Consider the following 22,992-nt stretch of genomic DNA (forward strand, 5'->3'; position numbering starts at 1 on the left):
ATAAAAATTAAGCGCTTGGCAAAATCAAGGCAAAGCAGTTGGAATCTCTGTGTCAAAAGCTGCAGAAAGAGCTTGTATTTGAGTAATCTGGAGTTTCTGGTTCCCAAACTTGTACTTTAGTCTTCAGGAGCTATTTAGCTGCAGTCTTTCCTTGTTGTCTATACATGATTCATTAAAGATAAGCTCCATTCCACCTTTGCCTTAATGTGGTACCTCCCAGTCTTAAAAGACAGGCACCTTGTTTTAGAAGACTTATTCCTGTTATTTTCTTTATATTTCTTTTGTATAACCTTTTATACATGTCTGTATTTCTGTGGTGAGCATATTAGGCAGATGAAGAAACAGAAGAGAAGTTAAATGAGCTAGGAAAGACAAGGTGAAATCATCCAGAGCTTTCAGCATAAAAGGCAAGCTGCAGTGTTTCTTACAGATGAGATCTGGCAACACTTGGTGCTGTTATTTTCAAAATTGTCTGGGGGAGTATGTACCAGTCACTGGGCTTTCTTTTGTGTAGTGCTGGGGATGATTCACAGAGCTGCGTGTCACTCTTTATGTTGATTAATCTGTGTGACTGAAAACAGTAGGCTATTATTAGACAGGGAATAAAACAACCTTTGAGATTTTCGTATATCAATGTACAATCTCAAGAAGGAAAAGTTCAAGCTTGCATTCTGCCTTGTCCTTTGTACCTACTATAGGTGACATAGATTCTACTAAAGGTGAAGTTAGTGTCTATAATTGGAATACTGTAACAGTCGTTACTTTATTGCTGCACAAAATTTGGAATTAAAATAGTTCTTTTTGAGTTTCATTTTTTCACTATGAAGCTCTCACTGCCCTGTTCAGTACCAAAGATTTCTCCTACCAACATATGAAACTTACCTGCATTTCCAGTGTAAGTTGTTGGTGGTAGACTTCTAATATGGGTTTACTTAAAGGAAAGGTTAAACTAGATAGTTTGAATCAAGAAGTAAAATTTTATTTAAAAACTTCTTTGAGTCTGTCTTGATTAATTCCCAGTAAACTTCAAAAATTGTAATGATCTTATCAACAGTCACTTTTCTTCCTCTGTGAATGCAAGCAGGACTCAACAGACCAGACTGGATGTGGTTCTGGGGGTGACAGGGGCAGGAGGTTGCCCATCAGTTTGGCCAGTTGGTTATGGTGTGACTTGACTTTGCCTGGCTCTAAGGGAGATGTCTCCTTTTGTAATATTTGCCTGTTCAAATCAGAATCAGAATAAATAAATGAATTGTTTGCCTAAAAGAAACATTATAGCGTAATGGAAGATTCATAGAATGCTTTGACTAAATCTCCTTTGTTTCATTGTGTTTTGCATATGACAGGAGGAAGCTTCTCCTTATTCTTTACTTGATATCTGTTTGAATTTCCTGACTGCCAACCTAGAGAAGTTTTGCACAGAAAGGCAAGATGGAACACTGTGCTTGCAGGAGCCAGGGATGTTTCCTCAAGAAGTGGCCGATCGGTTGCTGCAGACAATGGCATTTCATGGTAAAAACAATTATTTGTGGGTCATCAGGGAAAATATTTTACTGGAATGTGACACTGCAGTTCTGGTGTGTTTTCTAGTAGAATCTGCTGTTGGCAGGTGTTAAACCTGTGCTCCTTAATCTTAATAGAGGATTTCTGTTGCTTTCACTTTCCCACAGCTCCCGCTGAATGTTGCCTTGCCATATAGGTAGTTCTAAATAGAAAGTCCTTTGTCTTGGGTTTATGATTTTAATTTAATGTTCCTTTAAGTGAACATTGTTTAATGGATCTTCTTTCAATCACTTAAAAAACATACCAAGATTTCTTTGATTGTGCTACTTCTAGCAGCACTCAAATTTCAATATCACTTGCATAACAAGTAATTGAATTTTCTTTACTGTGTGTCCTTTTGATTAAACCAGGAAATAATCTTGTGATTTTCATTAAAATAGTTCCTCATCTCTTTTCACCCTTTTGCTGAAGTGGAATTACCTGCTTGAGAGCAGTCTGTTTCAAGAGTAGTATAAACATCTGTGAAAACCCCGTTGTAGTGTTCTTACATTTTAGGTACTGGTCTGTCATGTTCTCTGCCAGCATATCTTTGAGGAGAGGACTGCCCACTCCTTTACTTCCTATAAGCATGACAGAGGAAAATGTTGTGTCAGTAAAAGCTTCTTAGCATGAAAAGAGTGAAATGTATAGATTACCCCAGAGAGGAGGCAAGAGATCCATTCCTGGAGAGCGTGGAGACTTTTATTATGGGCTGAGACATGACACTAGAAAAATTACTGTAAAGAGGCTAAGTGCCCATCCTAGAGGTACAGATTGGATTTAGTCATATTGGGCAAATACTGGTGTTCTAGTTTTCTCAAGTTGTTCTACCTAGATGTAGCAGAAGGGATGGTCCTAAAAAAAGGCAAACTCAAAAAAACTTTTCATCTTCAACATATATTTAGAATAGTCCCAAGAGATGAGATTCAAGGAAACTGAATTATTCAAAACATAATGCTGGTGGTTGGGATGGTAAAGGGAGTTCAAGATGCTGAAACATCACGAACACTGTCAGAGTGCAGGATGAAGAAAAAGTGCATGCCAGTCAGGTAAGTAGGGTGTGGCTTGAGTAGGCCAGTGAGAGAGCCTAACTCGTTCCTTAAATGAAAACAAGAGCAAAAATTAAGGAGTAATTCAGCAATACTTTAACCAAATTATAATTATTTATCACATTTCATTTTTTTTGCTAGGTACCAGTTGTTTCATCCCATACTTTTGTTTCCTCTGCAAAAGAGGAATGCCCCAACGACTTGGTCAGAAGTGCCTGAACTATTTGCCCTTTAGAAAAGTCTGCAAGTCTTAACATTAATTTGAATTTGTCACAGAGGCAATTACTAGCTCATGACTGCAAATTGTGGTGGCAGTGATGTTTTTATTCAATTATACTGCATTTTCAGTTTTTCTCTGTTCACTACACTTGAGTATAGGAGATAAAGCTCAGGAGTGTTGACTTTTATAACCCTCCAGAGTGAAACTGGAAGGACATGTTCTTCCTACTCCTTGTGGGCATGCTTGTGCAACCATGCTCTTCTCATATGGCTTTCTATATAGCAGTAATCCTTCTGTTGATAAGATACAAATAAGAAATCTTGGTGTTTTAAGTGCATTTGGGATAATCCTGTGCATGGAACAAAATGTGTTGTTTCAGTTAGGATGTTGCCAGTATGCTGCAAGCAAGGACTACTTATGCAGTCTTCTAACTATGGAGCAAAAAAGATCATTTCAAACAAGATTGTTGCATTTTCTTTTTCATTGCTGTCTTTTCATCCTTCCCACCCTTTCCTTGTCCTTCTCTTTGAATCACTTCGTAGGTTTCTTTTACACATTCAGCTTGTTTCTGAGCAACACTCCTACCTTGTTCCTGAGGGATACATGTATATATCTATATCTATCTCTCTATATTAACTCAATTAACCTACTTTAGTGTATTGATCCTACTTATGAATTCAATGAAATGCTAAATTACTCAACTGAATTAAAGCAAGATGAGAACTGGTTGTTGATTGCTGGTACTGTCTTGAGGTTCACGGACCTCTGACAAGGGAAATAAAACTTTCAGAAATTTTGAAATTCTGGTTTTAGCACATATCTACCCGGCTGAGTGAGAAAATGCAGGCAGCAAGCTGAATGTTTTTAGTCATATCCACTTTGTACTTACTGCACGTTCCATGTTCTGAACCAAACAGGTAATGTACATGTACTACAGCTTCTGTCCTATTCTTAAACCTGAGGCGGTCGTTTTAAAAGTGGAATCCTACCTATAAAATTTTGGGATGAGCGGCATGTGATCCAAGACAAACCAATTTGCAATTAGCTTCTTTGTTAACACTTCATACCCTTTGTTTTTTTAAAAGTGACGTTCTGTAGCTCTGGGGCCAGACAGTAATGCTGTTTTCCATCAGGGCTGCTGAACGATGGCACCGTGGGCATCTTCCGCGGCACCCAGATGCGCTTGAAGCGCGCCTGTATCCGCAAGGCGAAGATCTCCGCCGTGGCCTTTCGGAAGGCATTCTGCCATCACAAGCTGGTAGAACTCGATGCTACTGGGGTGAATGCAGATATAACAATCACAGACATTATAAGTGGACTCGGCAGCAATAAATGGATCCAACAAAATCTGCAGTGCCTCGTGCTGAACTCGCTAACCCTTTCGCTGGAAGACCCGTACGAGAGGTGCTTCAGTCAGCTGTCTGGGCTTCGTGCACTGAGTATTACCAACGTTCTGTTCTACAATGAGGACTTGGCAGATGTTGCTTCACTTCCTAGATTAGAAAGTCTGGATATCTCAAACACCTCTGTCACTGACATAACAGCACTCCTTACCTGCAAAGACCGGCTCAAGTCCTTGACCATGCACCACCTGAAATGCTTGAAAATGACCACAACCCAGATTTTGGATGTTATAAGAGAACTAAAATACCTGAATCACCTAGATATTTCGGATGACAAACAATTCACATCAGACATAGCACTTCGTTTACTGGAACAGAAAGATATTTTGCCTAACCTTGTGTCTCTGGACATTTCTGGAAGAAAGCACGTTACGGATAAAGCTGTGGAAGCGTTTATTCAGCAGCGACCCACCATGCAGTTTGTAGGACTGCTGGCTACTGATGCTGGCTACTCAGAATTCCTAACAGGAGAAGGAAACCTAAAGGTTAAGTGGGGGAAAGAATTTTACTGAAATATTACAGTGTGCAGGAAAAATAGAACTAATAATTTGTGGCAAATGTAGGTGTGTGTTTCAGAAAGAGGCTGTAGGTTCATTTTTTAACTTAATTGTAATTGCTGACTTTGAATTCCTACTTAATTCTGGCACAGAAACTGCTAAATTTACTTAATAGTAAGAAGTATCTATTTTCTGTGCCTTTTTAGTGAGTGTTAGATCCTGATTTAATATATCAGGTCTGAGAGACCTGAACTCCATGTAGTCTGAAGTCATTTACTGGAATAATGTTCTCTGGCTGTGAGCACACAGCATCTTGCATAAGGCAGCAGTGTGTAAGAGGTGGAGGTTACAATTTGCATAAGTTTTAGTTCTTGATTAACACAGCAAATACAATAAAACTTAATAACTGGGCTGCTGTTCTGCTCTGTCACCAGTTCTGTTTCCTATTACAGTATTTTTACCCTCCTTAAGAGGTCCTTTGGTGATGAGCATATAAGAAGCAATTACTTAGGATGAAAAACTTCCTCTTGTTGAACAAGTCCTAAATTACTTAGCCCCTTAGGATGAGAGGTTTGCTGAAGTGCATTTATTTTGTAATGCCAGGCAACAAGGTATTGTTCTCAGTTCTGTAGGCTCTACATGCACTTACTGGAGAATGAGCCTATGCTGTCCCTGCTATGAAGGGGTCAGAATTAAAGAAGAAAAAGGCGTTTTAGACATGTCAGTGTCAGCAGCATATCATCTTTGACTCTGAGTGGTGTTTTTTGACTGTGCCGTGAGGATGATGAAAACTGCAGAGGGAATGAGGAAGAGTTTGCCCAATGTGCCCATGGTTTAGTCAGTCTCTGTGCAAGTTGAGTTTTGCACTTCAGTTTTAAAATTAAGAATGCACTTGTTATAGGCCAGTAAGGTCACACAGATACACAGTTGTTTGAATTTTTTTTATTTCCTTGAGCTTTTGGCAGTTGTTGATGGCCAGGTTTTTTGAGTATTTAGTTCTCACAGCTGGTAGTACAGCATCAGGAAATTATACCTCATGTTTGGTATAAAACAATTTAATATAATATATTCTGTTTAGAGTACATGCTTCATACAAGTGACTTCTATGAAAAGGCAGGAAGGAAGAAAGTTCTAGTAGTGTGAAAATCACAATGGTCTTGTAGCACTGTAGTTGGCAAAAAAGCATTTTGCATTTCTTTCTTTTTGTTTTTTAAGGCATGGTTGTCAAGAAGAGACTGCAGCCAGAAACTGTTGTTTTTTGGTTTTTTTTTTTGCACACACCCTCCCCTTTTTTTTTTTTGTGAATACTGAAATATTCATTTGCTTAGTCTAGATACTGCTAAAGAATAAACAGGACACAGCACTCATGGAGACAACAGAAGTAGAATAGTAGAATATTACTGTCTTTACAGCAGTCCTGTGAAATTTGATTGCAAAAATGTATCGATACAGAAGCCTTGAAAGATTGAACACTAGGCAGATGTTACAGCTGAGAACATGAAGCCAAGAGGAAATTCTTCCTTTAGTGTATAGTTGGCTGCAAAATGTGTCAGTAAATATAAATGCCCTGTTCTAATCAGTAGAGAATATAAAACAAAATCCAAGATGGTATCAGCTCTCTCAAGGCTGTAATATATTCCTGATCTAGCAAGTTTCAAAAAAATTTGGCTTTGCATAATACAGGATGCACAGAATGTGACACTGCAGTCTATGAACATTTGCTTTCCCTTATGCAACACATAAAGTGGAACAAGTCCTGTATGCTTCCCAAAGATTTTTTAAGAACAGGGATTACAGAAATGATTCATTAAATAGTAGGACTGAGGAACAAACCACGTGAAAACTAAACAATGAGTTTCTTTTAAAAATTACTACTTTTGCAGAGAGTATGAGTTACTTCTTCACTATGGTGCTGGAAAGCTATTGATGTGGATACAGCTTACAGGAAACTTGATGTAAACAAAGAATAGAAATAATTTTTTTTTTTTTTTTTTATTGCCAGAGCTAGAACCCAGAGCCAAAAGGTGACAGCCAAAAGACCATCTTCATCAGTTTATCAGCCGCATTCAGCAGAGCATTCAGCCACAAGTAGTGCTCTTAGGCATTTGGTGCATTATAAGCAGCTTTGTTTAGTTATGAGGTGCCACTTTTACTTAGTGGTTTCATGCAGTTCTGCTTGAAGACATGACTGAAGCCTAATTTTGGTTTATCAAGTGGATTATTCTTTATGGAGAAGTTTGAAGACTGTGTAGTTCTGGATTAACATGTCCAGATAAAGTCATTTGCTTACTGAAGGATTTGGCTAAACCATAACCACCTTTGAGACTGCAGCTTTGCACTTTTTAAGAACAAAATTTTTAAAGTGAAATGATGACATCTTGAACTGAAGATTATTTCTCTGGTCATAGGTGTCAGGAGAAGCAAATGAAACACAGATTTCTGAAGCACTGAAGCGTTACAGTGAACGGGCCTTCTTTGTGAGAGAAGCACTCTTTCATTTATTCAGCCTGACACATGTAATGGAAAAAACAAAGCCTGAAATTTTAAAGGTAAAATCATGCAGTTTTGATGATGGTCATGCATTGTTCCCTAAACTGAGCCTGTGCCCCAAATCCTGGTATAGACTATTTTATAAGCTTTCACATTTTTTTGGTTGTGATTTTTAAGACTGAAATTGTAATGTTGGATAAAAATTAACAACTGTTTAAACAACAGTGATGTAGAAGGTGCTCTGTAATGTTTCACATTAGGTAAAATTTATGTGGACTAATGTACAGTATCTAAATTTATTAGCATCTGAATTAATTTTTTCATGTAATTTTGAATATGATAGGAAGTTTTGTTCAGATGCTAAATTGTCATTAGAGCATGTCTGTACGGGGCCAAATCAAACATCTGTCTAGTCTTATTCCCCAGGTACAACAGTGCCTTCTGCTGATGAATGCAAAACAGTAAGGATAAGGAAGGTGCCCAGTGATACTTCTCTCCACTGTCCCCTTCCAGTATGACAGCAAGTGATTAAATAGTGTTAGTTTTGTATTGGGCTCTTATCTTGGAAACTTCCTTAGAAAATCCATTCTAGGCATTGGCTTTCTGCGTCTAGAACATTAGATATGGTTTAATTTTTACTGTGACCACAAAAGGAATCATCAGTAGGACAGATGATTTTTGTTTTTCCTATCCTCTTTGACATTGAGCAAGTCACCTTGAATTTGCTGGCTTCAGTATCAAAAAGTCTTTGGCAATCAATAATCACCAAGAAAAATATTTTCTTAAGTGAGACTGCAGTCAACATACATACCCAAAAGTTTAATTCAGGAAGAAGCTGCAGAAAACATCCTGACCTGGCAGCTTAAGGTATGATCTGAAATGGCTGGTTGCCAAACAACAAGCCACTACATCATTACCATTACACTGCAGACATTCTGTCCTACCTCATTCACCTCTGAAAGGGTTTGGTAATTTTTTTTTATTTTATTTTTAAATTATTTTTAATCCTAGTGTGTAAAGCAAACCCTGGATCTTTCTAGGAATCTCTTGCATTCCATGCAGCCTCTCCTTTGAGAGGCTGCCACAACCAGTGCAGAAGGACTTGGAGAAATAGAAGTTGTCAGCTTTGAGTCACTGAGCAGAAGGAAATGTTCCTCCTGAGAATCCACCCCAGATGGATTTTTCACTTAAAAGGGAGGCAGAGGCTGGGTGCTGTGAGTCACTGCTGTGGCCTGGAGCAGCGGTGGATTGCTCTTGGGGGATGAGTGCAAACGTGCAAGTAACTAACATGGGCAAAACTCTGGCGTTTCAGCTTGTGGTTGTTGGAATGAGAAACCATCCCCTGAACTTGCCTGTGCAGTTAGCAGCCAGTGCTTGTGTCTTTAACCTAACCAAGCAAGATTTGGCAGCAGGCATGCCTGTGCGACTGCTGGCCGATGTCACCCACCTGCTGCTGAAGGCCATGGAGCACTTCCCAAACCATCAACAGGTAAAAGACAAAGTTTCTTTATTTTCTGTAGGATTCTCTATCTTATGGGTCTTATACAAGGTTCCTCCACATCTCATGACCTCATGGAAAAATGTTTAATGATTCATAGCAAGAAAATATTCTGAAATATATATGTCTCTGAAGTAATTCTTCTTCATTTCTCATAGCTGCAAAAGAATTGCCTTCTTTCACTGTGCAGTGACAGAATCCTTCAGGATGTTCCATTTAACAGGCAAGTTTTAGATGTCAAAGTCAGCTGTAGCATTGCAGAGTGTTTTTCTTTGTTGTCTGTGCCTTCAGAAGGTTTGGTTCTGGTCTCAGTTGAAATTATTCCAGCGTGCTGAAGTGTGTTGGTCTGGTGCTTCAGAATACTGTGTGAAATTTTTCTTCCTTCTTTGGAAGCAATTCCTGTACACTCTGATATATAATTAGAAGTAAGAAACCCTAAGCAAACAACTCAAAGCTGACTGAGGTTCATGTAGTACCTGTAATTTCACTGAGTATTTCTACTTTTTTGTTTTTTTGGTACAAGGCATACTTCTTCCAGTTCCTTCTGTCTTGCATGCAGTTCTACCTGACATGTTGTCTGTGTACATCTTTTTTTTTTTTTTTTTTTTACTAAGATTTATGAGATGTCTGAAAATTAAATTTATTTTACCTCCCAGGTTCGAAGCAGCCAAACTTGTTATGCAGTGGCTGTGTAATCATGAAGATCAAAACATGCAAAGGATGGCTGTAGCCATTATTTCAATTCTTGCTGCAAAGGTACAGAATTTAAGCTTTGGGGTAATATGATAATATTTCTAAAATCTAAAAAATTACTGATATGGTTTTGTTTGTTTGCAGCTATCAACAGAACAAACAGCTCAACTTGGTGCAGAGCTTTTCATTGTTAGGGTAAGTCAGATGCTTTCCTGACAATCAGAAATACTGTCCTCTTCAGCTATTCATGCTAACAGTATTTCTAAATGCACAAAATAAGCATAAGGAGATAGAATTCTAAGAACTCTTTAACCTCCATTCATTTGAAAGTTCTTTAGAAGAGCCTAGGGAACTCGTTAGAGATTGCATCAGGGATAGTGGCAATGGAGACATATTACCATAGATGAAAAGAAGCCAAAGAGGAAAAGCTGGGCACAATTAATATAAAGTAGCAAGAAATCACTGGATTTGAAATTAATTGTATAAGATGAAGGATACTCGAATATTTGAAGTAAATTGGTAGTGGTGTCAATATTCAAGTGGGATCTAGAGTTCTGTGGATGGCTTTGTGCCATCTGTAATATCATAACTACATGTGTAGTACTGAAAACAAAGCAATTCTTCTAGCAGGCAACCGTTTCAACATGGAGGTAAGGAGTTTAATAGCTGATTTATTTTGTATAGTTTGACCCAAAACATGTAGGTCTTCACTGTGCATATAAACGATAGCTAGGCAGAAAGAAGCAGAGGAGCTAGTTGGTTTTTTTTTATATGCAACCATAACTGGGTTGTTTTTTTTTTTTTTTTCCCAGCAACTTCTACAAATAGTTAAACAGAAAACAAATCAGAATCTTGTAGATACAACCCTCAAGTTCACACTGAGTGCACTTTGGAACCTGACTGATGAATCTCCTACAACGTGTCGGCACTTCATTGAAAATCAAGGGCTAGAGCTTTTCATGCGAGTCTTGGAGGTGCGGAGTACTGTTTGGGTGGTGGATCAGCAGCTTAGGGTTGCAATTAACATTGTTTCAATAAGAAACATAAATAGTTACTTAGGCTTTGTTTCTTTTTTTCACAGTCTTTTCCATCTGAATCGTCCATACAACAGAAAGTTCTTGGACTTCTGGTAAGAAGAAGAAAAAAAAGCCTGAAATACGTAACTTTAAAAATGGATTTAAAAAAAAAATTGTCTTTAGCCCATGTTAATTTGAAAACTTGCCTAATGTTATGTTCTTTAATGTTTATAGTGTGTATTACTCACAATTGGAATGTTTTGGATTGTTTTACCAATTCTCCAAAAGCACTAGTTATATTGAAATTGATGGTTACAGTAAACAAAAAGCTTTTAAGAACGGACACGAGCAAGGCTTCAGATGAGTCTAAATGCAAGAAGCAGGTTGAAAATCAATGGAATTCAGCATTGTCCACTGCTCAAGTTTACTGAAATTCTGTTTAAGAATGTTAAGACTAGCCTTTAATTTAGTATAATCTGCATGATTATAGCCTGAAATTACTTAGAAGACATTGTTGTTTTGAGACAAAGTCCTGCACTGGACTGCAAGAATTTTTGAAAGCAGTATTATTTTGGCATCTGGTGATGTAAGAGGATCTCACCCTTGTGTTTGTGTTTACTTATAACAGTGTACTTCAACTTTATTTTTATCTCCCTCATCTGATATTCTTTCTGTTATTTTCTTTTTTTTTTTTCTCCCTCTAGAATAACATAGCTGAAGTTAAAGAACTCCATTCTGAATTAATGTGGAAGGACTTTATAGACCACATCAGTAAATTATTGCACAGTGTGGAGGTGGAAGTTAGCTACTTTGCAGCAGGGATTATTGCCCATTTGATATCTCGAGGAGAGCAGGCCTGGACATTAAGTCGCAGCCAGAGGACATCTCTCCTTGAACAGCTGGTACAGAAACCATGGTGAATTTTATCATACTCTTCAATGTTCTTTCAATGTTTGTATTTAACAATGAGCGTTCTTGGTTCTGTATTTTGCAGCACTCTGCAATTTTGAATTGGCCAACCCCAGAATGTGAGATGGTGGCTTACAGGTAACTATTGTCTTGATGTAGAGTTTGGAAAATAAACTGAACTAGATTTAAAACTTGTTCCCAAAGCAGAGTGAGCTGCTAGCCAAACATGGTTTTGCCCAGTGGGAAAACACCTCCTGGTTTAAAAATACAGAGTGTGTTAATTTTCCCCTTGTGACCAAGGAAGGCTGGGGACTCCTGTAAAAGAAAAATGTGAAGTTGTTCTGCTGTTTTTCTGTTCAAGGTGTTCAGCTGCATGCCTAAAAGCCTTAGACGCAAAGATTAACCAGTAAAGTTATAGTGACTTTCACTAGGTTAGCACTCTGTCATAAATAACGAAGCTTGAGGCTAAAAAGTACAATTAGATAATCACTGTGCATCTCATTCTCATAAATTCCACTGGTTTTGCCCCTTTTTTTAAGGAGCAGGAGGCATCCAAAAGCTATGCTAAAAGCATACTACATATCCATGATTTTTTTTTTTTGATATGATATTAATTATCTTAAACATGGAAAGACTTGCCTGCTGCATCTAAACCTCTGGTTTATCAGGTGTCTCTCCTAGATAAACCTGTAGCTGAATGAGTAGACAACCTGTGGCCTCTGAAGTACTAATACCCAATAGTGAAGTGAGTTGCTGTTCCTCTCCTTTGTTCATAGGTCTTTCAATCCGTTTTTTCCACTACTTGGCTGTTTCATGACACCTGGTGTCCAGTTATGGGCAGTGTGGGCCATGCAGCATGTCTGCAGCAAAAATCGTATGTATTAAGATAATATTACCTGTAAAATTCTTATTTCTTAGCATATTATTTACTAGCATGAAGTGGGAAAGATAAGAATCCCTAGGGCATTCACTCCTGAACCTCTGGAGAAACTGCACTTGGGCTTTGACTAAAAGGGGCAGGAAAAGACTGTAGTAAAAGCTCTTTATATCTTTTTTACTTACTGGAATTTTACTGTTAAATGCACAGTATTCCAAAATGTGGACACGTGTTAAGTTTGACTAAGTTTTTGGCTTGCAGAGGTATTTTTATTCAGAAATGTACATTTTAATAATGGGCAACACATTTCTTTTAAATGAAGAATGATTGTAGCAGGTAGCTATCTCTTATTATCAGAACAGAAGTTTTAGGTAATCCTCCTCTCTTTTGGCAATAACTTGTGGTGACATGAAGGTCAGTTTCTTAATCTGTCTTTCCCCATCTGGAAAATGAGAACACCAATGTCTTGTCTGTAAAATGATTTGAGAGCATGTGATGAAATGTACAAGTGTTGGGAAAGGAAATAAGTCCCCTGAGCATACCTACATGTAGGACTTGCCAAACCTGCCGGGCTTTTAATGTTCTTTTAAAATGATTTTTAGATTTTTTTTTTTGGATATAAATTTGTATGACACTAATATGTGTATTTCATTAACTTCTACCAGATATAAATCAGCTTTTCTCTAAAGTATAGAAAGTATTTTCTGTGCCAGTTTTTTAATCTTCTTCACAGTATCTTGTTTATCACTGTCCTATAAATCACTGTTTCTACAGTGAGACGAGATCTATTCAGAACCAAACCATAAAGTGACATAGTACAGAATTGCATGTAAAATAACGTTCCCCTGCTCTTTATAGAGCTCATCAACGTGATGAGACACTCTTCCCAGGCTCCACTGTCCAGAGGTCTGTGAAGACTTGTCTCATGTTGAAGGAGAACTGTTCTGACAAAGTTGTTTTACTGGTCAGACTCTGGATTACAGGTTTTGGTTAAGGCCCTGTAGTTTCTATTTGTGCCTCAGCCCTGGTAACTTAGTATGGTCCTAGTTGTATTTATTTTTAGTGTTTATTTTGTGCTGCCCTATAATGTCTGAGCTTCCCACATGCCACAGAGGTTTGTACTGACAGTGAGTAACTGCTCTGTAGAATGGAGAGGCTGGAAACACTTGGATGGTGTACTCCTGATCTGAGGTCAGGACAGTATTCCTGAAGCTTAGTTCTGATGGTAGTTGGTGACAGAAGCTTCTGGACAAAGTTACAGGGAACTCAAATGTTTGGTAGAAAATGTGATACCCTACTCTGGGGAAAAATGCTGAAAAGGAAGATTTATTTGGGGGGATAATGTTAAGCTTTTGGTGCTTGTTACCAAGAAGGCTTTTTGTCCTGGAGAGGAGAGGCATTTTATTTTAGCATTCTCTGTTAGATGAGGGTGAAAAGTAGTCTGGAATTAATGGGATTGATTTTTGGTTTTTTTTTTGTTTTTTTCTCCTTTTACTGCTTCTCTATGTCATGTCCACCTGGATGAGGTGGACTAAATTAGCTAAACTAAATTAACTAAACTTACCTAAAATATCAGTAGCACTACAGCAAATGTGATCCCCAGTGAAATGCTGAATGTCAGCATCTGAACGACGTGTGTTACTTCACTGAGATGAATGGTGAAATGGGGCACATCTGAGGTAATGCTCTCTGGATTGCATTACTGCCATCCTGACCTTTTTGTAACAACTTCTGAAGGTTACATGTTGCATTAAACATATGGCTCTGGGTAGCTGGTCTCTGCATGTCATAACACTGGAGCCAATGTACGAGTGCTTTGAACTTTTAAAAATCGATAATGAAAGTGGAAAGGGAAGTACAATTTTATCTCTGAAAAGGCATTTGTAGCAAATTACAACCAGGTAAAGGCCACCATCAATAGCATTTGGCAAAATGTTTTTGAAGGAACTAATTGCTATTCACTCTACAGGCCTGTACAAATAATGTGGTACATCTGATACCGTTTTGTTGTAACTGTTCTGTAGTGAGTTTCTTTTGGTAAAGGTGATAATTTTTACCTGGATTCTCATAGATACTATAATACTTCTGATTCTCATTTCTTAACCTTTATATGTGTTGCTTAAACGGCTTGTAGAGTACACTGGGGGAGAAAGAGAATGCTGTGCATATTGCAAGGCAGTTCCAGTCAGCTGAGGCAGACATGGAAACAGACCTGATTACGGTCAGTGTCCTGTCCAGACAACTCTGTTGTTCTGTTGTCACTTGTTAGAGTACACCTGGGCTTCTGTAGACACTTCAGGGAGTGTCCTAAATGCTGCCTGGTCTAGGAGGTGAAGGTGGATTTGAATCAGTGTTAACAGTATCTGCTATATTCACCCTAGATAATTTATCTTTTTAATTCCCTTTTTTAAATCTTCTTGCAGCTGCCAGATACTGCAGCATGTTAATTGAAGAAGGTGGTTTGCAGCACTTATACAACATCAAGGAAAACGTCCAGACTGATCCACATGTCCAAAGGATTGCTATTGCCATCTTAGATAGTTTGGAAAAACACATTATGCGGCACGGGAGGCCACCACCGTGTAGGAAACAGCCCCAAAGCAAACCAAACTGAAAGCTGCAGGTAGAGGAGTGTACAATACTGTCTCTGTAATAATCCTTTCTGATGTGTGTGTAGTTGGAGTAACTTGTAATATAATGGTCACCATTAAAGTGATTTGCCAATAATTGTGGTACTCAGAACTGTGTACGATAACCTCTGGTGAATGTCAACTTTAATGGCAACTGCATATGCAACATGTAAAGGGTGGCTGCTGGAGCTGGGCACACCTGTGGGACTGCTGCTGGCTGCAAAGAGGTGGGACTTGTACAGATCAATATGCACATCTGGAGAAAAAAAAAAAAAGACTTCTAGGAATATATTGTTTTGTGACTTCTGGGAGAGAAAGTTATTTCATCCCTACGATTGCTGTTGAAAACACTGTTTACCAGTTTGGTGTTTGAATAGAACTGTGTGTGGTTGTGAGATTCAACACTTTGACTGATTAAAACAGAAGTACATGCATGCAGGTTACAGTGACACTTGTAACTAAGGCGACCAAAATGTGTTTGGAAGGGTTATGAGAAAATGGACAGATGGGGTCTTCAACTTCCTTTTCCTTTGGCCTGCAAGCTGTGCTCTTTTGTTTCCCTTAGTGAACAGTGCTTTTCTGCAGTTCAGCTCTCTGAGTTCTCCCTACTCTTCCTAAAATGAGGACTGGCATTGCATCAGGGAAAGGGGAAACCTGATGAAGTAAAGCAATAGAAACAGGATTAAAAGGAGGCACAATACTGCAAGGATGAACTATGCTTGAGATTTTAAAATTGATAATGAGATGTTTTTGTTGTTGCTTGACTACTTTTGGTTGTGTGTGATATCTTTCTTTTTGGTTTTGGAATACTGTTAGGGAAAGGAGGCTCATTAGAGCAAAATACTGCCTTCATCATGAAGGGGATTGCATGTCTTGGTAGGAATTCCAGGATACTTGGTCACCTTATTTATAAGAGACTAATAATTGCTCTGTTGTTTTCTGTAAATATTCTGTCCCTAGTGTGCAGTGAACTATATTTCCAAGTCACCACAGTGCAAAATACCACCCAATGTTCTATGTAAGCCCTGTGTCAATTGCATTGTTTTGTGGAGTGTGAAATTTTACATAAAGATGCTAATTGTAACAAATTCTTTCTTGGTTACCTATGGGTTTCAAATGGTGTTGAATGAAACATTGCACAGCATACAGATGCCTGATAAAATACAACTGATGAAAGCAAACTGGATGTCCCTTCAGTTTAATTTCAGGTATTGTTTTTGTTTATCTGGTTAGTCTCCATATTTCCATGGCCACTGATCAATATTCAGAGACTCTTCTGTAAATATTGGTAATTGAGTTTGAAAAGAAAACTTGTTTTGTAGCTTACCAGCAGAGATGGCTTCTTCACAATGACCATATTTTACTATTTTTAACTCCTTCCCTCTCCCAGCTCCCATCCTTCAAATAAAAACATCACCTCTAATCTTCAATAACCTAGTTATTGTGTATTTCAGCAACTTTGGAAGATACCAATCCAGTAATTTAATCAATGTTGTGGAATTGCTTTTTGTGGTTAGGTACAATTTTCTTAGAAAAAGAAAGCAGGAAAGATTTTTAAAGGAAAGAAACAGAATTGGTTGTAGCATTGAATTATGAAGTTGGTTTTAAAAAAAATGAAGGGCCTGCAGGCCATTTCCTAGCACCCTTCTGAGCTGTCTGCCATGGGACTTCTTAATTCCCACTACATGAAATGGAACCCCAAACTTGTCAAAATGAATAGAATGAATATAAATCAATTGTCACAAGATTTTAAAATAAATATGACAACTCTCCTTACAGTACTCTTTCCTAGTAACAGGAGAACTTGTTGAAGTATCTTAACTAAAACTGGGGGGGGATGTAAATCCAGCACAAAATGAACGTGATACTGTGAAAGTGTCATTCCATAAAGTTGTGCAAGCACAGACACTGTAAGTGATTTTTCCATACCCTTCTTGTTTTGTTCCCATGTGCTTCAAGCAAACAAAGAGTGAGCAGAATTCATCTAAGCTGGAATATATGAACTCATACAAGGTATAAATACACTAAATTTACTTGTATGTGCCAGGTACAAAAAGGTTTCTTCACCTTCCCGTGCAGCTTCAGGAGTTTCTGACAAGGTGGAGTAAATCTGGAAGCAACTTTAAAACTCTTGTATTTTGCCTGTGGTATTTGCCATCTTGGTGTTTTGTTTTGGGTTTTGTTTTGTTTTGTTTTTTTTTGTGAAGGCTGAAGATCCTGACTCTGCTTTATCTTTGCAGATCTTTAAGTATGAAACTCATATAATCTGGTAAGGTTACCTCACCCACAGAATTGTTTGGTTAACTTTTGGCACACAAAATTGTGGTTTGCTTTGAGATTATCATGGTGTGAAGTGGTGCCTGGTTCTGGTGTGGTAAGCCACCTTTTTTTAGGTGTAACTTGATAACCTGTAAAATGTTACTAAAACCAAAACTCTCTAACTGTACTAATTCACTTTTCCTTGAAAGCTCCAGTTTCGGGAAGTAAGAAGCCATTGAGCTAAATTGCATGGCACATCTCAGTGCTGGAGAACATCTAAGCAGCTTCCAGTTGGGCAGTGGAGAAAACCAGGTGATGGGAGAGGTGACATGCCCAAGATGTCTGGCACAGACAGACATATGGTGGCCATATACATGTGCACAAACACAAACCACCATGCTATTCCCAACAGCTCTGGGGGAAACACCTTTAATAGTGCTTGTTCTGGCTGATTTGTTGGAAGAGCACTCATAACAGGGGTCACTAAGCTGGCTTTCTCTTCAGAGTCATATTTTTTTTTTCCTTTTTGCTATCAATGTTTAGATTCACCACATTTTCTGTTTGTGGATTTTTTGTTTATGGTGAGCTAAAGCTTCTCCACACTCCCTAGTTGACATGTTTGTCAGCTGTAACCACTGACTTAAGATGTGTGTGCCTTAAGAAAATCCGCTGTACAAAGTTAAACCTTTATTTGTGAGTTCTTACAGCAAAATGGTTCAGTGGACTATTCAGAAATGCAGTCCAAGGCAAGAAGCTAAGTACAGAGAATGCAGTCATAAAAATAATCCCAAGAAATCAGTGGGTCCTCTTCAGTCCTCCTCTGCCTTCAGAAAAACCAAGAGGAAGCATTATTTGCCAATAAAATGAGGTGGTCGTTTCTCCCTGAAGGCAGCCATCCCTTCCTGACGGTCTCTTGTGGGAATATTCTACATTTGAAGGAAAAAAAAAAGGTATGTTTTAATTGGCAAGTCTGATGTGTTGTTAAGTATTGATTAACTTGGCAGTTGTGGTCTACGACTGATTTAATTTTCTTTCAATGATATGTGAAGTCCCACCTCCATGTTTTGCAATTAGGAAAATAAAGAGACTGGGTTGTAGTGTAAATCAGAAGCCAAGCATCTAAGACCATAGAACTAGATAGGAGAACAGTTTTCCATAGATTTAATACTTTATCATCTTGAAATACCCTGAGAAGCACAGAAGTTACATTGTTCCACTAGCTGAGAAAGGTAAGTGGCCTCAAAGCTTCTCAGAAAGAATGATTACAGGAGGAATCTGGTTTTTAATTTGTTAAACCTAAAACTATTCATAAAATTCATCCTATAATTAACATATTATTGAAACTAAGAATAGACAAGTACTTTAGAGAGAACTGTGGAAGAGGATGTGTGATGTAACAATTGTGGTGAAATGTATCTGGAACTGCACTCAAATATTTTCTCAAAGCTTTAGATTCAGTTGCTGCTGTTCCTTACAGACAGGGAAACCCAAGAGGATGCTGTGAATACTTAGCTTTAGGAAACACAGTTGTTCCTTTCAGGGATGTATTCTTAAGATAACCTACCTGGGCATAACACATCCCCTCAATAGCCATCCCTGATGCAATGTCAACCTGGGGGTGAGAGGGAAGGAGTGAGATTTGTAACAAGTACAGCTCTCAAAACTACTTCATAGCCCTATAATCAATAAACCTTCACTTGTACTGAGTGACCTTCACTCCTGTATTAAAGCTATAGTGTTAGCATCTGTAGGAAAAAATCCTGCAGTATTAATTTTGTCTTTAATCTTTAAAACCCCTGAGATGGTTTAAAATGCCTTGTCTAAGTGAGGATTATAACTCATCTGTTCTCAGCATTTTCACTGCTGTAATATGTAAGAGCTGCCTGCATCATTTACATCAGTATTTAAAAAAAAAAAAGAACATTTATTACCTCCATTCCTCTGTTTATTGCCAGTTTTCCCATTTTCACAGCAAATGGGGCCTTTATAAAAAAGAAAACCAAAGATTTAAAAATAAAGCCACACCAGTTTGTAATAGTGTAGTTCTATCATCATCCTAGCTCCAAATGACCTTTCAGTCTATAGAAATTTGCAGCAGGTTAATAAGCATTTGGGACTATCTACAACTAATAGATCTACAGTTCAAGGTTTCAGTGTGCCCTGCAGGGCTGCATAACCACAGCTGGGAGGCAAAACTGTCCTGTGGGTTAAGCAGCTGGATGTTAACACTTGTTCCTACAGAATTTGTGTTCACAAACAAGGCAGTGTTAGGAGACCTAAATGTTAGAAAGCAAGATTTCAATAGTTAATAGAAGGGAATTTCAATGATTTTTTTGCTGTCCCTGAAGAGAACCAGAAATGCCTTCTTTACATTGACCATACGAATAATAAACTGACCTGAGGAAGGATTTCTTTAGCCAAAGTTAGTGCTCTCTGGTAAGCTGCATCTCCCTGGCTGTTCTGTGGCACTGTGTGATTTACTAAGCCCATTGAGAAGGCTTGCTGTCCATCAATCTGTCTGCCAGTGAAAATGAGTTCCTTTGCAAGACCTACTCCAACACATCTGGGCAGGCGCTGGGTTCCACCTTGTGACAACAGCAAAAACAGTTTTCCATTTCTGAGAAATGCCAAAAACCACAAGTGTGTTTTGTCTCCTGTAACAAGGAGGTTTGAAAAATAAAGGAATCATCTGTTTCTTTAGTAACTACTAGCTGAATATGTCAACATTTTGCAAGGCATCTGAAAGGCTTCAGCATCTTTTTGAATATTTTGATAAACAGGAAAATGTCTAAAGGGACTTTCCTAAATTCATAGTAAGCTTGGAACTTAAGTCTTGATTCGTAGATCTCTTGGGTCACTGTAAGATGCTAATTTACATTCTAGTGTATTTCATTTTCTAATTTACATTCAGGTGTTCTAATGGCAAAATATTTACTATACAGCTGAGAAAGTAAGAGACTGAAGATTTAATGACGGTTACCTGCTCCAGGAAGAAGCCCTCTTGTGGTCTCAATAAGGCCCATTTTAGCTGATGAGGCTATTTGAAAGTAAATACAAGCTTTAGTTACTTTTTGAGCTGCAGAACTACAGATTTTCCATATTGAAGTGATTAATAAAACTACATACTGTCAATACTGAACTGGAACTCCATTTCTCCAGGTAGCTAGAAAGTCTGAATACTACAGTCCTAAATCAATGTCCATCTCAAATCAGATGAGGGATGTGTTGTATGGCTGCTCACCCCCAACAGAGCAATTTTATCTAGAAAAGTGAACCCTGGGTCCCTCCTGGATGAAATGTAATGGATGTAGGAATGGAAACAGAAAAAGGAGATCTTCTAGTCCAAACTGACTTAAGTAGGGAAGGTTAGATCTAGCCAGAGCACTGATGCAATATTACATGATAATAACTATTTAACTCTACCAATAACTAGTTCCCTGAAGGACTCCTAGTATCATCTAAAAATAGGCTTTACTTTTTAACCAAGGAATCTGCTTTTGTGATAGTAATGGATTGTCACAATGTCTGGACAAATCTACTCACTTCCTGAACTGTGCAAGTTCCTCTCTTAGCCTGCTGGGTTCCATTAGCAGTCAGCTATCCTATGTGCAAGTTCTCTTTAAAACACAGTCACCCACTACAAGAATCTTATCTTGAGAACACACAAACCTGCTACTCGAAGGTCACAAGCTAAGGCCAGTTCCAGTCCACCTCCCAGTGCGTAGCCATCTATTGCAGCAATTGTGGGCACAGGCAGGGCAGCTGCAGGGGACAACACAGATTACAGTTTTGTACCAGAAGTTCTGTTCCATTCAATTCTGGAATTTAAATGCTTAAGTTCTGAAGCTTTTAGTAGATGTCAAACTCAAAATTGCTCAAGAATCTGTCTTCTTCTGCCAAACTTCCTGACTCTCTCTGAACAGTAGAAACTGTCTTTTCACACTTCTCCTTGCAAAACATCCTTCTTATATGCAAAGAAGCATGCAAATACAAAGTAATGCAACACAAAACAGGATGATTTGTCTCCTTGCAAATTTATGATGTGACTGTACAGCTGTTGCAGTTAAACAGTGAAAACAAAGACACCATCCCCAGTCCTGTGGGGTACAGGCAGCACTGAAATGCATCTTGTCCTTCAAGTGGCTGCAGGATAGCTGGTACTTAATTCTGGTCACATCTTTGTTTCAGGTGTAAGCTGGAGCTATTTGGGAAGCTACTCCTAAATGGATAACCTGCTGGGGCTAGTCCTTCCCCACCTGAGATAATAATTTACCTATTTCATCCATGAGATTTCTCAGCCTTTTAACAAAGTGAGCCACTTCTGCATCATCCATCTTTGCACGTTCCTTTAAGTCTGCACCTAAACAGAGGAGAAAAAGGTTAGAATCCAGGAACAGGGAAAGAATATCTGACCTGTGTTCCCTCCTGTCTCTCTCAGAGGACAGACCATTTCATACATCTTGAAATACAGTGTTCTGGCTAAGTAAGGTTAGAGGAAGCTGGAGTGTGGACATTTAGGCTGGAGCAGGGGCTAGGGTGCTCCTCTGTGCCCTTAGAACAGATTTCACAGAGGAGCACCTACCACTATAGGTAAGGTTAATAATCCATGAAACTGGAAACCAAGGACTATAATACCAGAGGCACCTGTGCCTGAAGATGGTTATAAATGGAAAACAAAAGTAGCACGTGTGGCTCACTCCCTCACACATGTCTTCATCACTGCAGCCAAGAGGCAGACAAGTATGAGAGAACAGTGCGTTTGGTTTTGCCACACAAGCCAGCCTGTTTTTTTTTTTTTTTTCCTTTAGCAGTCATTGCCAAATGCTTTTCTGCACAATCTGATCAGTGCACAGCCCTATGAGCCACCTAATTTTTTAACAATAGTTTGCAGAGCCTTTGTTACCTACCAGCACAAAATACACCTTTCACCTCGCTCTTGAAGAGCACCACACGAACCTTCTCATCAAAGCGGAGTTGTTCCAGGGCGCTGAACAGCTATGAGGGCAGGAGTACAAACAGGAGAAGAAAGAATTTAAACATATGGGTGTGTATACCTATATGATATTGAGCTCCTAATCTGATAAAATTCTCATTTTTTTTTCCCCTTGCAGGTGCCAGCAATTTCCTGGAAGTTATGCATGTGGAGCCAGCAGGATCCTGCCAGGACAGCCTCAGAGTGACAGGTGTCCCCACCTCTTTTGTCTTCCATTCAGAGCTGAACCTTTGCTGTACCTTAAGCTCCCATTCCTGTCCAGGCGTGAGCCACATGTTTTCTCAGACGTATCAGCCTTGAACAGATAATCTTCTATGGTCTGACAATGGGTATATTTTTATTGTATTTACTCAAGTGAGGACATTAACTTGGATCTGAGTGATCTAAATTAAGTCAAATATCTGTGTCCACTCTGCATCTGAAGTTACTGCAGTACCACAATCTCCTTGTCTTCCGGCTAACCTGCCCTGCCCCAGTGCAGTCTCCCACTGACCTTCAGCAAAGAGGAAGATTTTGTTTCAGATTTCCCACAACTATTCTTATTGCAGTTAGTTATTGATCATGATTCCAAAGACGATTACAGGCCAGGCCCATACTCACTTCATTTACAAATACTTTTCCCAATGAATTTCTTGCGTGGGGTCGGTTCATTAGGATTTCAGCAATACCTTAGTAATAGGAGACAATTTCAGTTATACTTCATTTAATTCTCTGACACAGTAATTCAACTGGGAACAATATCTGCATATGCTGCATCTTCCCTTTCCTGAAAATGCATATAATATGAAGTATATTCTAAAACAATCAGTTATTTTCAAAGCAGAGGTGGTAGACCATGTCTATGAAACCTAGTTATGCAGGACAAATGTAAAATCCAGCAGCAGTGTAATATAAATAAGCAGACTTTTAAAAAAAA

At 38.6% G+C, this 22,992-nt stretch overlaps 2 protein-coding genes across 2 annotated transcripts; one reads left to right on the top strand and one right to left on the bottom strand.

Moving 5' to 3' along the window:
- Window positions 1–1,340: 1,340 nt before the first annotated feature.
- Window positions 1,341–15,262, top strand: LOC103781867 (protein zyg-11 homolog B-like; the record flags this gene model as incomplete). Its single annotated transcript, XM_008949589.1, is given in 13 exon segments — window positions 1,341–1,512; window positions 3,945–4,699; window positions 7,120–7,260; window positions 8,514–8,690; window positions 8,858–8,922; window positions 9,356–9,455; window positions 9,537–9,587; window positions 10,205–10,366; window positions 10,474–10,521; window positions 11,113–11,310; window positions 11,403–11,455; window positions 12,094–12,191; window positions 14,618–15,262. Coding segments are annotated over 13 exon segments (2,211 nt in total), but the record flags the coding sequence as incomplete, so codon positions are not given.
- A 2,491-nt stretch (window positions 15,263–17,753) lies between these two features.
- Window positions 17,754–22,739, bottom strand: ECHDC2 (enoyl CoA hydratase domain containing 2). Its single transcript, XM_008949590.1, has 9 exons — window positions 22,677–22,739; window positions 21,991–22,078; window positions 21,357–21,443; window positions 20,753–20,845; window positions 20,064–20,120; window positions 19,481–19,668; window positions 19,015–19,065; window positions 18,648–18,695; window positions 17,754–18,009 (listed from the first exon to the last, which is right to left on the bottom strand). Exons 1-9 carry the CDS (start codon window positions 22,725–22,727, stop codon window positions 17,932–17,934), a joined length of 741 nt encoding a protein of 246 aa, XP_008947838.1. The 5' UTR covers window positions 22,728–22,739; the 3' UTR covers window positions 17,754–17,931.
- Between the last annotated feature and the right edge of the window lie 253 nt (window positions 22,740–22,992).

Source organism: Merops nubicus, unplaced genomic scaffold (genome assembly GCF_000691845.1).
Source record: "Merops nubicus isolate BGI_N331 unplaced genomic scaffold, ASM69184v1 scaffold26591, whole genome shotgun sequence".
Taxonomy (NCBI): Eukaryota; Metazoa; Chordata; class Aves; order Coraciiformes; family Meropidae; genus Merops; species Merops nubicus.